The sequence below is a fragment of the Mustela nigripes genome, chromosome 2 (genome assembly GCF_022355385.1).
Source record: "Mustela nigripes isolate SB6536 chromosome 2, MUSNIG.SB6536, whole genome shotgun sequence".
In the NCBI taxonomy this organism is placed as follows: Eukaryota; Metazoa; Chordata; class Mammalia; order Carnivora; family Mustelidae; genus Mustela; species Mustela nigripes.
Window position 1 is genome coordinate 191,907,431 of NC_081558.1, and position 16,592 is coordinate 191,924,022.

At 39.0% G+C, this 16,592-nt stretch overlaps 1 protein-coding gene across 2 annotated transcripts in view; it reads left to right on the forward strand.

The window, feature by feature from the left end:
* Positions 1–1,117: 1,117 nt before the first annotated feature.
* Positions 1,118–16,592, forward strand: part of USP25 (ubiquitin specific peptidase 25) — a 132,532-nt gene continuing 117,057 nt past the window's right edge. For both annotated transcript variants that reach the window (XM_059392170.1, XM_059392171.1), the window contains exon 1: positions 1,118–1,258. In XM_059392170.1, the coding sequence (XP_059248153.1) occupies positions 1,214–1,258 (45 nt within the window). In that variant the 5' untranslated portion in view covers positions 1,118–1,213. The remainder of the gene's footprint in view (positions 1,259–16,592) is intronic.

A 16,592-nucleotide genomic window follows, 5' to 3' on the forward strand; every position in this document is an offset into this window, starting at 1 on the left:
AATTATTTGGCAACTGATACATTAGAATTACGTACCATCTGGGCAGTGATACTTTTGTTGTCTGTTGTATTCATCATATTTCATTTTTATCAAATCTTCGGGAAATAAACCTTATTTCTCCAGAGCCTCGCAGCGACAGGCACATGTTTGCATGAATGAAGTAGACGGAGAATGTCAATATTCATTTATGTAATGATTAGTTAAGGAGAAAAGTACATTCCAGCATAAGGACTTCTGACAGCCCTTTGCTTAACTCATACTTGACTTCTCCCTTCGAGCAAGTTAACTGCTTGTGAAATTCCTAGAAAGGCGAGGGGAGAGGACCGGAGACATAGAAAGGAGCCGGGGTTCGGGACCCAGCACGGTTTTGGGACGTTACCAGGCTCAAGGGGAAAGGTTACGTCTTGGAGGAGTTCGGAAAGCCGGCGATCCGCAAGTCCTGGGCACAGAGAGAACGCTGCCCTTCGGCCTCAGCTGGGAGCTTCGCAGAACCAAGGGCAGGCTACGCGCAACCTGCCGCAGGGGCGGCTCCTAGGCAAGGCTCGCGGGGCGCGCCCTCGCCCCACCCCGGGAACGCCGGGCCCGCGCAGAATGGGGCGGGGCCGGGGATTGGGGGCGGGGCTCCAAGGCGGCCCGGCCCCGCCCCGCCCCGCCCCGCCCCGCCCCGCCGCCCCGCGGGTCACAATATAGGGTTAGGGCAGCCGGCGGGCGGGGCTCAGCGGGGGAGGAGCTGCGGGGCGGGGGAGGTGACGGCGGTTGGGGGAGGGGAGGGGAGGAGGAGTCGGGGAGGGAGGAGAACAGCGCCATTCCGGCCCGCCGCTCCCTCCGTTCCCTCTCCCTTCCCCGCAGTGGCCCGCGAGCCGCCAGCGAAGGAGCGCGCGCGCGTGACGCGGCCCGGCTTGCTCGCGCCCTCCCGCGCCCCGGCGTCCGCCGCCCGCTCATGGCCCCGGCCGCGGCGGACCAGCCGCTCTGAGGCGGGCCGCGTGAAGTGGTGCGGCGGCCGTCGTGGCCCTCGCTGTCCGCGCCTCGCCGCCAGCCCGCGGTGCCCGCGCACGCCGGCCGCCATCGCCTTCGCGCCTGGCTGGCGGGGGCGCTGTACTCCCCGGCGGTCCGCGCCGCTCCCTGGAGCTTGGCGGAGCGCGGCGACCAGGGCCGGCGGAGGCGCGAGGAGCCGCACACCGCCGCCTGTGTCGCCGCCGGCGCCGCGGGGGCCATGACCGTGGAGCAGAACGTGCTGCAGCAGAGCGCGGCGCAGAAGGTGAGGCGAGCCCGGGAGCCGGCGCGGCCGGGCCCCGCTCCTCCTTCCGACGTGCGGTTCTGACCCTCCTCGGCCGGGTGCTCCGGGCCTCTCCCCCACCGCCGCTCGGGCCTCGGCTGCCCCCGGGCTTGCTCCCCCGCCGTCCGCCGCCCCTGAGCGCCGCCTTTGGGGGCGTCGCGCCCAGTGCGAGGCTGCGTGTGGGGAGTGGGGTCTAGTTAGTGGGTTCCAGTCCACTTCCTCCTCGTCGATTGTTTACCTGTAGCAGAAGGTGCGGGCTCTGTAATGGGAGCGACCCTCGCATTCCTACACTCCTCTATGGGGCTTCGGAATTAAACTTTATTCACTTCCTCCCCCCCACTCCCCCCTTTTTAAAAAAGAATAACCAGTTGTCATTCTTTCTGCACACAATTTGTGTTTCGAAGGTGGGAGCATGGCAGGCCTGCTATTTTGCAAGAGGGGTCTCCATGAGAATCCTGCCTGGTGGGGCAGGTTCATTTGCCAGGTGGACTCTGTGTAGAAGTAGAGAATTTGGTTTGTTCTTTTCCCTTTTTCGGTTTCCTTTTCCTTGTCTCTGAGTATAGAAACTGATCCTAAGAAAGAAAACCTTTCTGGCCATGTTTATTCCAGGAATCTTTTGTCCCCTAAGTTTGACCTTATTCACATTCTTCACCCTTTACTCTTGCCTCAGTCACGTATTCAAATGGTCACTCAGTTAAATTAAAAAAAAATAATAATAAAGTCTATGTGAAGCTTCAGGTCTTTTATATCGAATCGTGAGAGGTGTTTCTTTTATTTGAGATTTTATTTTCAGAATCTCAAGTGCACTATCATGGCTTGCACCATATCCTGAAGAGTTGTGTGCTCTGACTTTTTTGTTTTTTGTTTTTTTTTTTTGGTCATTTTGTGTAAAGCATTTTGGGCAAAAGGAAAAGATTGTTTTAGTCGCGTCGACATTTGGGGGGTAACTAGGGTTTACTGTGAGCAGCTATCAAAGCTGTGTTTGGCTTATCTGGCTGAGTAATGAATGCCCCACCCTGTTGTAAGTTTCGGCGTAGTTTGTATCCTCCTACCTGTGCTTGATTTCAGTATAAGGCCTGCTGTCCGAAAGTGGACTATCTGTATACACTCACTGTCCGCTAAGTTTTTGCTTTGAGATTATTTTTAGAATTCTGATAGTGCTTGAGGTAATTGAAGATGCTCAAGAATTTTGGAAAGCAAGGATAGTGTATTGTTATTTTAGACACTTTGGGAAAGTTGTCTTTGGAACTCTTGTGTAAGTTAACTGTTACTGGTAAACTCATTTGATTGTTGCAGACTGCAGTTTATTTACAGTGCAGTAATTCTCGATTTAATAGTGGGCGTTTAGAACAGTTTATCTCCTAATCCTCCTATTCTGTTTTGAATACCTTAAACTTTAGTTTTTGATGTTAAGCATGTGATAAAGTGTTAATAATACCTGGAGCAGGATCTTGTGTTCATATGTATGCTAAGCAGTACTCTAATAGGTTTGGTATCATTTTTGTTTATAGTTCTCTTGAGTGTTGAATATTAAAGCCTGATTGAAAGTGAGAAATGTGGCTCCTGTTTTTCACATCTTTTAAGTTTGAACAATGGCAAGAAGTTTTTATGTTGTCGTTGGTTTTTTTTTTTTTTTTTTTTTTAAGTTGATTTGACCAAAGTACTTCTGTAGCATTGAATTAGATAATGCGGATCTGCCTGGTTCAGAGATTTGTGCATAAAATTGTAAGGTCTAGAATCAAATGACTGAAAATGATCTTGGCCATCAAATCCAGTTTCCTAGTTTTATGAGCCCCCTCCTTAAAAAAGGGAATAGTTGTTAATCCAAAGTAATATCATTATGATGCTATTGTTAGTGTGTGTGTCAGATCATTTTAGAGATATTGGGAAATTTTTTTAGAGCAATATTATGCATTTATTTTTATACTTCCATAATGGTATGTATGGATTTTTTTTTTTTGAAAAGAAACAATGTGTGTGTGTGTGTTTTTAAATGCTTTTTGCATTAATATACTATTACTTTGTTACTCATATTCAAACTATTTAAAAATACTTGATGGGTATATGTACTTTAAACCATACACTACAAATAAATTGATAGATTTAAATTCACCAAATTAGTAACTAAGTAAGGGATGACAAGCTAGTAACTAGGAAGTGACCTTCATACTTTAGAAGAAACAAAAGTGAAACTCTTTGTTTTCCCTTAGAAACTTTATGAATTATCAGGAAACAAAAAGTGTCTGGTGCATATTGCATAACCAAAATTTTAGCCTATTTCCTGCTCTCCTTAAATTACATATGGGAATGCACAAGCATATTCGTTTTATGTATGTAGTTCTATTCTGGTGGTTGGAACAGTTTTTAATATTTTCAAAAATTTTTTTTCTTCCAGAAGGATGATTAGTTTATATTTGTGTGTGTGTATATATATATATATATTGTGTGTGTGTGTGTATTTTTTTAAAGTAGCACAACACAAAGCTTTCATAAGTCTTTTGTTCACCTGCAAAGTAGCTTGTCACAGTATAAGGCAAGAGGCTGGCTGTCTTTTCCTCTGATGTGTTCTTCGCTTGGTTGCTAGAGTTTGGCCACGGTAGGAAGTTAAAAGATGTAGTAAAACTGCAGAAAGCTGCACTTATGAGGTTTAAGTGTTATAGATTAGGTAGAGTTGGTTAAATCCTATTCATAATTTTGGTCTTGAACAGGTATCTTTAACATTTGTGCTTGGTATTTTACCTAATTGTACCATCCTTAGATCTCAAAATTTTGATACATACATAGCTTCAGGTCCCAAATGAGGATTCCTTAGGGCTGTGGTAGAAGGCTTCCTCCCAGGGATCAAATTGATTTATAGAGGGAGGTGAGTTGGGTACTGTGTGCATTAAATGCATCCTTTTGATTTGAATAAAATATGAGATTCATAAAGGCAGCTATTTTGCCTATTTTGTTTCACCCTAGAGCTTGGAATGGTTTCTTTCTTTCTTTTTTAAGAATGGTTTCTTGCACATAGTAGGTTTCAGTAAATACTTGGTGAGTGAAATGATGAGTGAATGTTTTCTAAAAGGAATGTAAGTGCAGTAATTGTTTTAGTTTCCAAACTGAATCTCAAGATTAAATTATTGAGAAACTTTGGACTACTGTTGGAATATAGGCTGTGTAGTGGAAAGACTGTATGGTGTGGGTTGGGTCTAAATCACCTCTCTATGACCTTGGACAAGTCATTAATTGCCTCTGAATCTTCCCTTAAAGCCTTAAAGTTAGTATGATTAGGCGTGAGCAATTCTTTTAGATCTGAATGTTTAGTGGAGCTAACCAAGCATTCATTTCTGGATAGGGAGGACAAAAAAGAAATACTAGAGGATGAGGCCAAAGGAGTTTTATCAATCAGAGGTCAACTGTCACTTAATTATGGTTGGGGCGGGGCCAAGTGGCAAGGTTGTCACAGATCCGCCAATTTAAGAGTTAAAGCAAAACTTGGAAAACAATGCAAGCTGGATACAAGGTAAATTTTTTAGTTAAATTATATAGTATTTTCTAATTTAGGTATCATTTAAAAGTTGTAAAAATACAGTATAGCATTTCAAAGGACAGTGAAAGTTATGTAAATCACTGTAAACATTACTTAAAAGGGATATTCTTTGGTACTAAATAGTGATTATGTTGTTATTAGCGTAAGACTTGGTATGGGCAAGAGACAGGGATCCAGCTGCTCATTCCCTTGTTCCTTCTCTTGCCCACCTAATTTTGGTTTGTATACTAACATTGTATCCAGCTGCCTTAATGAAGTCTCATCAGTTTTAATAAATATTTTGTTGACTTTCTTTAATATTCTATATATATAGTTCATGTCATTTGTGAGTAGTTATCACTCTGACTTATTCCTTGTTAATAGTCATACTTCTTTTTTCATTTTTTAATTGCTTTCGCTAAGATTACAGAATACTGCTAGGATTAGTGTTAGTTTCTGTTATGTATTCTTTCATTTTGCTATGGAGATTTCCTTGTAATCGTAATGTTTTGAAATCAGATTTAGATGTTAATTCATTATCAAATGCCTTTTTCTTTTTCCTTTTTTCAGTGACCAGTGTGATAATTTGTATGTCAAAAATAGACAAAAATTGTTATAGATAACATATATGGAGTGTTATATGTACCTATGTTGAGGAATTGTGCTTAGATTCTTTGAAACTTTTTATTCATTTAATTTTCCCAAACATTATTATTAGGTGAACACTTTTTTTTCCCCCTTCCCCCTACATGTTGTGGTTGAGGAAACGGTATTAGAGAAGAACTAAAGGAAGATTTCATTGATGGTATGTATTGGGGGTGGAATTTAAACTCAGGGTTATGAGACTCACGGGCTCTTAACCATTATGCCATGCTATATTGCTTTCTGGTAAGATCTCATGTAGTCATGATGCCTCCAAAATCAGTATGCTAAATTTTGATCTGGAATTTAGTATCTGTATTCTTAAATGAGATTGGTTATGGAGTTTGCTTTTGTACATATGGGTTATCAAGGTAATGTTAGCTCATAAAATCATTAGAAAGCTTTTTAGGTTTTCCTTTGTTTTTGGAATTGTTTAGTGCAGGATTAGGTTAAATCATTCAAAATTGGTGGTATTTAGACATGTTTTGTCATCTAACCTCAGTACTTACTACTGTAAAGATTTGGTGAATATGACTATAGTAGGCTGACCATGTATCTAGAGCAAGTTTTAGACAAGCTTTCCACATTTTGACAGTTAACCTTTTAGGTTTACTGCCTCTTCCAGAATCAATTTTAAAAATGCTTATAGATTTCGATTTGATTTCATTTAGATGTCTATGTATGTAAGTGTGTACATATCTATATATCTATCTATCTGTCTATCTGATGTTTTCTCTTAAATCTATGTAGATAGATTCTGTTATTATTCCTGATTGTTTTGTTTTGTTCTCAGTAATGTTTGCCAGGTTGTTGATCTATTTTACCAGTATTTCCCTAATCCAATTCTTTGGTTCCTTTATACTTTCTGTGTATCTTCGACTTTATTAATTTTTACTTTTGTATTTAGTATTTCTACCTTTCTGCTTTTGGGGGGGTAGTTATTGTTGCTTTTTTATATGTGAATTGAACATTTAGTGAGTTTATAGTCGTATATTAATAACAAGCATTTTGGGCTGTGGGTTTTCATCTGATTTTGTTTGGGATTTGACTTCATTTTTCTTTAAACGTTTAAAAGATTTTTTCTTTTCTGGTATACCTCCTAAGATGTTGCATTTTTTAAATTCTTGATTTATGTTTCAATGTACTGTTTAGAAAACATGATTTCTGACAGTTTAAGAAATTAAGATTTTCTTATGACTATATGAGGTTTTAATGAGCATATGAAAGGGATATGTATTTGAAAGTTAGAGTTCTGTATTTATATATTAAATAAACACAGTGTGATTTGAATATTTCATGGTTTTTTTTTCTTGTGTCATATTCTGAGAGATGTTGATGAAATTTTAATGTAGTCTCATCACATTCTTATTTCTAATGGATCTGATCTAAACTTGCGTGCTTTTGTTAGTCTTTTAGTAGAATTTAATCATTTATGTATATGGTGGTAACTGATAAAAATACTCTTTTGTCACCTGAGTTTCCATTTATTAGTTTTGTTTTTGTCCACTCAGTTTTGATGGATTGATGAAGTTTTCATGTTTCACCTCCCCCACCCTTGCCTCTTTGTATCTTCTATGATTAGCAAATCTTTCTCCTTTCTACTCTTATTTATAAACAAATATATATCTAAACATTTTTCTGATTGTGTCAGAACGAACAGTTTTCTCCCAATAAGAAAGACTTCTTAGCATATTTTTATTTACAACATTCCTGATTTTATTGGGTTAATATGGAATTGTATTGTAAATGATGGCATTTTAAATTTCTTAAGATGCACCTTACATCAAAAATATTACTTGTGTTATAAACACATTAGTAGCCAATTTTTTAAAAATTAGGTATTTAATTTTAGCTGTATATTTTTCTGGCAGATTTAATACTGTTTGATGTTATTCTACTTCTTTTTTGTAGATAAGTTAACTCTTTGTGTAAGCTTGAAAGATTTCCTCTTTGGTTTTAGAATCCAGAAACTGTGTGTGTGTGTGTTCTTAACAGTTCTTCCTAGGATTTTTGGTCTGAAAACTTTCATGTTCTTCTCAGGAAAAAGCTGTATATTTTAAAATTATTGTTTCTACTCTATTCCTTCTCCCATGCCCTCCTTCCGTAATGACATTATTTGATTAGATACCATTCATCTCTCTTACTTCCTACAAATTTTATTTTGTAATTTCTTTTTCTCCTTTTTTTTGTCCTGTATGTTGAGGTAAATTTTTAGTTTGATTGTACAAATTATTATTTTTGTACTGTCAGTTGTGAATTTACTGCTTCCATAGGTGGTCATTTGCTTTTTTTTTTTAAAGATTTTACTTATTTATTTGACAGAGAGAGCTCACAAGTAGGCAGAGAGGCAGGCAGAGGGGGGGGGGGAGCAGGCATCCTGCTGAGCAGAGAGCCTGATGTGGGGCTAGATCCCAGGACCCTGAGACTATGACCTGAGCCTGAGGCAGAGGCTTAACCCACTGAGCCTCAGGTGCCAGGTCATATACTTTTTTGAGGGCTTGTTTTAATAATCTGCATTTTAGTTGTGAAATAAGCAAAGTTGAATTAATCATAAATATTGATTTATGATTAGTTTTCTATGCAAATGTTTCATTTTTTAATGAACTTTTTAAAAAAAATATTTTATTTATTTGACAGAGAGAGAGAGATGTCACAAGTAGGCAGAGAGGCAGGCAGAGAGAGAGGGGGAAGCAGGCTCCCCACTGAGCAGAGAGCCCAATGCGGGGCTCTACCCCAGGACCCTGAGATCATGACCTGAGCCGAAGGCAGCGTCTTAACCCACTGAGCCACCCAGGCACCCACTTAATAACTTTTTTTTTTTTTTTTAGGATTTTATTTATTTATTTGTCAGAGAGAGTGAGCACAGGCAGAGAGGCAGGCAGAGGCAGAGGGAGAAGCAGGCTCCCTGCGGAGCAAGGAGCCCAATGTGGGACTCGATCCCAGGACGCTGGGATCATACCTGAGCTGAAGGCAGCCGCTTAACCAACTAAGCCACCCAGGTGTCCCCACTTATTAACTTTTAATAATATTCATGAATTGTACTTTTTAATAACAAACGCATAAATTAAAGCAAAAGCTGTAACTTTGAAAGTAACCTATATCTAACCAGTCTCATTTTCATTTCCATCCCTCTATTTTGATTTGCAATTATAATCATCTTGAATCCTACGTTTATCTTCCCTTTAATTTCCTTTTTATTGTAGCTTTATGAATTCTTGAAGATACATATTTTTAATTTTCATTGTTTTGACTTTCGAAACTTTTTTCTGCCTTGATAGCTAAAAGATATACATGTGTCTTTTCTACGGAGAGTTTTAAAGTTATGTTTGGAACATTTAAACCTTATTCCATCTTCATTTGCTTTTTATAACAGGGATGAGGTGGGGATCCAATTTAATTTTCATTATATATGATTTTTTGTTTTGTTGTTAATTATTAATTTTACCTCATTGAAAAGTTAATGCTGTCCCCTACTGAAATGACAAGCCATTTTTATCATATACAGAAGCTCTATATGGTGCTTTTTTTCCCCCTTGAGTTGTCTTATGTTTCATCCTTCATTTGTGAATGCCGTCCTGTCTTCATTGCCATAGCTTCATAATAATCTGTAGTACTGGAAAAGTAGGTTTGCTTTTCTTCTTCCAAAGTGTCATTATACTTTATTTTCCTTAGAAATGAATAGAATAATCTTACCAATCTTAGAATAATCTTACCAAGTCCTCTGAAAAACGCTTGAGTTTTTTTTTTTTTTTAAGATTTTATTTATTTATTTGACAGACAGAGATCACAAGTAGGCAGAGAGGCAGGCAGAGAGAGAGAGAGAGAGGGAAGCAGGCTTCCTGCGGAGCAGGGAGCCAGATGCGGGGCTCGATCTCAGGACCCTGAGATCATGACCCGAGCCAAAGGCAGCAGCCCAAACCACTGAGCCACCCAGGCGCCCCGAACACTTGAGTTTTTATTAACTCAAGTGATTGTATAGACCAGTTTGGGATCATTAACATATTTATGGTATTGAGTCTTTCTAGCCGTGAATAGAGTATACTTCTTTTATTTATGTCTTCTTTAATATCTCTTCATTTTATAATGTTAACTATAGGATTTTTGTACATCATTTATTCTAGATGGTAATTTTTGATATTAATTATATGTGCTTTAAAATATTTGTTATTTGTTAATGGTGTGTACTACACATGCAACTGGCTTTTGTATGTTGATCTTGTATCTAGCCATCTTGCTGAACTTTTCTATTTTAATACTTTTCCAGAGGTGATTTTGTATTTTCTGTGTAAAAGATTATATCATGAATAAATTATGGCAGTTTTATTTATTTCTAATTTTTATGTCTGTAATTTCATTTTTTTCTTATTGTACTAGGTAAGATCCCTAATAAAAGTTGATTAGAAATGATGGTAATAGATATTATCTTATTACTGATTTTAAAGGACTGTTCCCTACTTTGGTACCTAATGGGTTTTTAAAGTATTTACATGTGTTAGTTGTATGAGCTTACATGTTATAAAAAAGCTTCTGTTTCTAAAGAACTGAAGAATATTGTAAAATTTTAAGTTTTGATGTTCATGTATGTTTTGCTCATGACTCATGAAAGTTATACTCCAGGCACCCGGAGTAGGTGGGGAGATGGTTTGTCAGTTACTTTTCTGTCATCCTACCTCCTATAAAATCAGACATGGTGAGTATGGTATCACAGCTTACAATAATCATTAATGTTATAATATATGAAAGACCAAATTTGGCTTGTAAAAGCCGTTTTGGAATGTGGCTAAGTAGAGGAAGTGAAAGTTGAATTTATAAAATGACCACTTGTGTTTATTTTGGCAAACTTGTCCTAATTTTCAAGAATATTTTCCTTGTCGGGATATTTTATTTTATACACATGACGGGTAATTTTTGAAAGTTTTCTCCTTTTCTTCCTTCAGTTAACTGTTTAGCACAATCTGTGCTTTTTAAGAATTACCTGGTCTTAATATTTAAAAGTTACCAGCAATATTTTCCTTGTCTTTTTAGCCTTTTGGTATAGGTTTAGATCAGACTTTCTTACAGTGTGGTTTGTAGACTATTCATTTCCTGTGGAGCTTGCTAAAACTGTAGAATCCTGTGACTCACCCCCGACTTACTATTTCAAGCACAAGAGTTGGACTAGGGCATTCTTAATGGGAATCCCAAATGGTTCTTCTTTACTTAAAGTTTGAGGACCACTAGTTGCAATTAATTAATATTCTTAGTGATAAGAATGCTTCAGCACTTGTGTAAATTGGCTGTGGGGCACCTCCAGGGCTTGAATTACTACAGTATGCCCAATTTAACGGTGGAGCAGTCTCCGAACATACAGACTTTCTTCTATTTCAGGTGTTTCTCCCTGTCAGTTCACTGATACTTTCCTTTTGTAAGGGAAATGCCTTCTGCCTTGGCTTTTAGGGCAACATCTGGATGGAAATCCAAAGCTTCAGGTGCATAGGTGGGACACTTGACCCCCAACCCCAAACTCAATAGGGCAGATTTAGTCTTTCTGTTAATTGACTGATACATTAAGGAGTTGGGAAACAATTGTACATACTAGGGTTGTAGTCCTCTTTTTCTTCTTTTTGGAGTGTGTGTGTGTGTTTGTGTATGTGTATTAATCGTTTCTGAAAGGTTTGTGTGTGTGTATGTGTGTGTGTGCACCAAAGCATATGCAAGGTTATGTATACCTAAAATAAATATAATAACTTATTACCCTTTGTATCATCCTAGACATAAAACAGAACATCTTTTTATTCTAGCCATTTCCTTTGTGCCTCACTCAACCTGTCACTTCCTTCCACATCCTGCTAGTTGCTATCTTGACCTTTCCAAGTTAATGTTACTGTGGTATGGTTTACAAAAACCAAAATAAAACCGCCCCCCCCTCCTTTTTTCAAGATTTTATTTATTTATTTGAGAGAGAGAGACAAAAGTAGCGACAGAGAACATGTTTGGGGAGGAGAGGAAGAGACAGGCTTAGCAGGGAGCCCAGCGTGGGGCTTGAATCCAGAACTCTGAGATCTTGACCTAAGCCAAGGGCAGACGCTTAATGACTGAGCCACCCAGGTGCCCCAGACACCCATTTAAAGTATATAATTAGACAAATTTTGGCAACTCCAAAAGATACACTTGTGTCACCCTTTCTATTTAGTATCTCCACACTCCTATTCCAGGTGAGCATTGATCTGATTTCTGTTACTACAGGCCAGTGTTGGTTTTCTTAGGTCTTCACATAAATGGAATCTTAAAATTCCTTTTTTTTTTTTTTTTTGCATTTGGCATTTTTTTTTTCTCCGCAAAATGCTTTTGAGATTGAGCCACATTATTCATATGTTAGTAGTTCCTTTTTAGTGCTGAATGATAATTCATTATATGGATATTACAAACCATGTAAACATGTTTCTATTGGTGGACTTTTGGGTTGTTTCCAGTTCTTGGCCCTTATAAGTGATTTGTTACATGTACATTTTTAAGTACCTCTTTGAGGAAACATATTTGCATTTCTCTTGTTCAAATACAGAGGAGTAAAATTGTTATAAAAGATTGCTACATGGTTATTCTAAGTGGTTGTACTGTTGTATATTATCATCCGCAATGTATGAGAGTTAAAGTTGGTCTACTTCTTTGTCAGCACTTGGTATAGTTAACTTTTATGTTTTAGCCATTTTAGTATGTATGTAGTGGTACCTGATTGTGGTATTAATTTATATTTCTTTAATGACTTGTGGTTTTAAACATTTTTTCATGTGCTTATTGGCTATTTTTGGAGGATTTTTAAATATTGCTTCTCATATACAATTGATCCTTGAACAATGTAGGGGGTGGGGCACTAACCCCTCCCCCGCACCGCCCCTCCATGTGGTCAGAAATCTGTGTATACCTTTTGACTCTCCCACTCTTCAGCTACTAATGGCCTACAATGACTGGAGGCCTTACTGATATAGTCAATTAATACGTGTTTTGTATTTTATATGTATTACATACTGTATTCTTTTTTTTTTTTTTTTTGAAGATTTTATTTATTTATTTGAGAGGGAGAGAGAGAACAGAGGGGGAATGAGAGGGAGATTGATGCAGAACTCAATCCCAAGACCCCGAAATCATGACCTGAGCCGAAGGCAGATGCTTAACTGCTGACACACCCAGACTGTATTCTGTATATACTGTATTCTTACAATAAAGTAAGCTAGAGAAAAGAAAATGTCAGGATGTCTGGGTGGCTCAGGTCATTAAGTGTATACCTTTGGCTCAGGTTATGCTCCAGGGTCATGGGATCAAGCCTTGTCTTGGGCTTCCTGCTCAGTGGTAAGTCTGCTTCTCCCTTTCCTCCCAACTCACCCTCTCTGTAGCTATGTCTGTGTCTCTCTCCCTCAAATTAATAAGTAAAATATTGAAAAAAAGAGAAAAAATGTTATTAAAATCAAATGAAGAGGAAATACATTTGCAGTGCTGTAGTATATTTAATTTTAAAAAAGTCACATATAAATGGATTTGCACAGTTCAAACCTGTACTGTTCGAAGGTCAACTTTATCCAGTTTTACATTTTTATAGGATCAGCAGTAAGAGTAGCTAGTTAATTATTCCACACCTGAAAATAGCTAAAAAAGCTAAGGATGTTGCTAGAGGTACAACATTTTAGGAGCAAGTACTGATAGGCTCCTAAAACAAAATAAAACTCCACAGTCCTTCATTTTATTATTTTTTAAAACAGTTGTTAAAAAGGCTTCCTGCTGGGCGCCTGGGTGGCTCAGTGGGTTAAGCCGCTGCCTTCGGCTCAGGTCATGATCTCAGGGTCCTGGGATCGAGTCCCGCATCGGGCTCTCTGCTCAGCAGGGAGCCTGCTTCCTCCTCTCTATCTCTGCCTGCCTCTCTGCCTACTTGTAATCTCTCTCTGTCAAATAAATAAATAAAATCTTTAAAAAAAAAAAAAAAGGCTTCCTGCTGAAGAATGACAACCCTTTTCAGGGGCTCCTGGGTGGCTCAGTTGGCTAAGTGTGTGACTCTTGGTTTTGCCACAGGTCATGATCTCAGGATCAACCACCCTGTGGGGCTACCATTCGGTGGGGAGTCTTCTTCCCCTCTCTCTCTCCCACTACCCCCTTTGTGCTTGCTCGCTCTCTTTCAAATAAATCTTTTTAAGAAAAATAGAAAATCCTTTTCTTCATGCCTCAAGCTAACGTTGAATTAATGTCTTTGATAATTGATAACACACACAAGAGAAATCTTTATGATATATTTTTTGTTCTACAGGGTATGAAATATCTTAACATTGTAGTTGGTTTGGAAATTTAGAAAGAACTTGGAGGACCAATTTGGCTGGGCTTGAGTCCAACTGGACCAAGTTGGATGGGTGGGCTGAACTGTGGAGAGGTAAGCATTTGGGTCAGAAAGACTTTTCTTACTGTTTTTGGTCCATGAGAGAACAAGAAAGAAGAGCCTGTTTTGAGCTGGAAAAGGAAACAGCTCTTGCTTGCTGGGTTTTTGTTGGTGCTGTTCAGCCTGGAAGTGGGTGAGGTAGAGGCGATGGTACCTGGCCTGAGGGCAGGATTGGCTGAGAGCGGAGAGCTAGGTTCTCAGTGAAACTGGGTGTGGGGGAGCAGTATGGAGAGAGGGACAGGAATGAAGAAGCATTAGCTGCAAAGGTCCACTACTGTGGTAACACTAATGTGAGAACCAGTGGTTCACTCCCATATACACTGGTGTGTATGTTATGGTTCATGCCAAAATACGTGCGAAATCAAGTATCTGCTTTCTTTGGGGTAGAGCTACAGAAACAACTTTGAGCTGGGGTGTGGGGTTTGCTGAGGCCTCTGAGCTGGTCTGGGTTTCTCATCAAGAACGCCCTTGAAGTCTTCGCATGAGGCCTTAGACTGTGGGGCAGAGCAGGGCTAAGGAAGATTTAAAGGAAACTAGCAGCAGTCCAGTATCTCTGGTTTTAAAATGCTCAATTTTTGGAAGCAGCAGCTTTCTGCACAGGCCTCCTGGGGTCAGTGGATACTCTTTGTGCCTATTTTGATCACACCATATAGATTCTCAGAACTGACTTCTGGGTTTCTTCCCCAGTGGGACCCGGTCCTCAGTTAGGTGATAAGACTGCAGAACTCACAGAAGACAGATGGTATGTGTTTCCATTCTTGCTGGTGACTTTTTAGGAGAAAGGCATCCTTGCCCTGGAGCCTGTTGCAGCTCTGGCTGGATAGATGAAGACAGCATAGGAGATGGCTGGGTTCAACTCTTGGTAGGAAGCCTAGATTTCTGGGGCTGTGGGAACCAGGGTAACCCCCTCAGGGCATGGGTCCTGTGTGAGGAGATATGGTCCTAGGTCTCTGTGAAGATTGATTTTATTTGGTGTTGACATTGGCTTACTCCTGGCCATCTTGAAGTTGGAGGTTGGCTCAGGCAAACTCTAGCCTCAGGGTTTATAGTTTTCTGATGGAAGCAAATGCCTTCTGTGCATTCTAGACTGTGCTTGTGGTGATCAGGGACCTTCTACCCTGGGAACTGCCAGAATTGCTGTAGAGCTCAAAGCTCTCTGGATTTAATGTACAAAGGGAGGTGGCTGACCTACAGAACCTTTGTTCTTCCTCTTACTGCTGCATTAGGATTTCAATGGGCTCTCTATAGAAAAGAGAGAGTGGGGCTGTGGGAGGGTCAGGATTCAGGCAAGGGGGTGTGGTGGGGAAGTACTGGGAACCGGCTGCCTCCATGTTTTCCTTACTGATCATTTTTATATCATGTACAAATAATTTGTATGTTGCTGTTGAATTGTAGAAATTTATGTATTCTGAAAGTTTCTTTCATTACATGTATATATTTTTTCTTAATGTGTATGTAGTTTGTCTTTTTATTTTCTTACCTGTTTTCTGAAGTCTAAATATTTTAACATTGATTTTCATTGTCCTATTTTTTTTCTTCCATAGGTAGTACTTTGACCTATTTTTCTAAACTTGAGTTTATAAAATTTTTTTCCTGTGTTTTCTTCTAAGATGTTTTATTAGCATTTACACTGAGGTGTCTGATCTATGTAGAGTTTACTTTTTTGTGTGTTCTGAGATGTAAGAATCAAGGTTCATATGAAATAAATGAACCTTTGTGTTGTAGTTCACTTATACTTCTGGATACGCCAGAAGTGTTCTATTGCTGATAAGTTATTCATTTACATTTTTATGGACCATTGAGATTTTTTTTTTCCTGTGAAATTCACATTTGTTTCTTTGAGGTTGGTTTTACTTTTTTTTTTTTTTTTTAATTTGAAGGAGTCTGTTATAGTCTAAATACTTTTTTTTAATGTGTTTTGTATCTTTTCCCATTTCAGGAGGTCTTTTTACTCTCTTTATGGATCCCTCTCATGAAGAGAGGTTTAATTTAGTCTCATTTGTAATTAGTTGCCTTGAACTGCCATACCCTGTTGTTTTCTTTTTTGTTTGTTTTTTTTTTTTTTTACGATTTTATTTATTGAGAGTGAGAGAGAGCTAGAGATCACAGAGGAAGAGGAAGAGGGAGAAGCAGACTTGTCGCTGAGCAGGGCGTCCAATGCGGGACTTGATAACTAGACCCTGAGATGACTTGAGAAGACCTTTAATGGACTAAGCCACCCAGGCGTACCCCTGAACCCCCAATATACTACTTTATAAAGATAATCTCTTTTATCGCCCTCTACTGTTTTTCTTGTTTTACCCTAGTATTTAAGTCTTATTCCACTAGGATTTGATTTTACACCTTGAGTAGGTGGCCAAATTAACTTTTTCCTTCTGGAAAACCAGCAACTTTATTGAAAAGTTCTTCTTTCTTCCCATTAATGCTTCACCTGATGACAAAATTTTTTTTCTTGACTTTGGGCCTTTTTAAAGGAAAACAGATCTCTGGGACTCTCAAAGTATTTTTTTTTTTTTAAATCACTTTACTGAAGTTTGCATAAATATAACTAGGCATAAATTTATTATGTTCTATTGTGTGGCTCTTATGCACTAAAACCAAAAATCAACTAATAGATGTAAGTAAAGCTAGAAAATTAGTTAAATTTAGATTAACAAGGTTAACTTGACAGATGGGAGTGTTTTATAGAAGATAACTTAAGCACTTGCAACGTCAACCAAGGAAATTAATATATGTGTATCAGGACATTCTTGTAAGATATTATT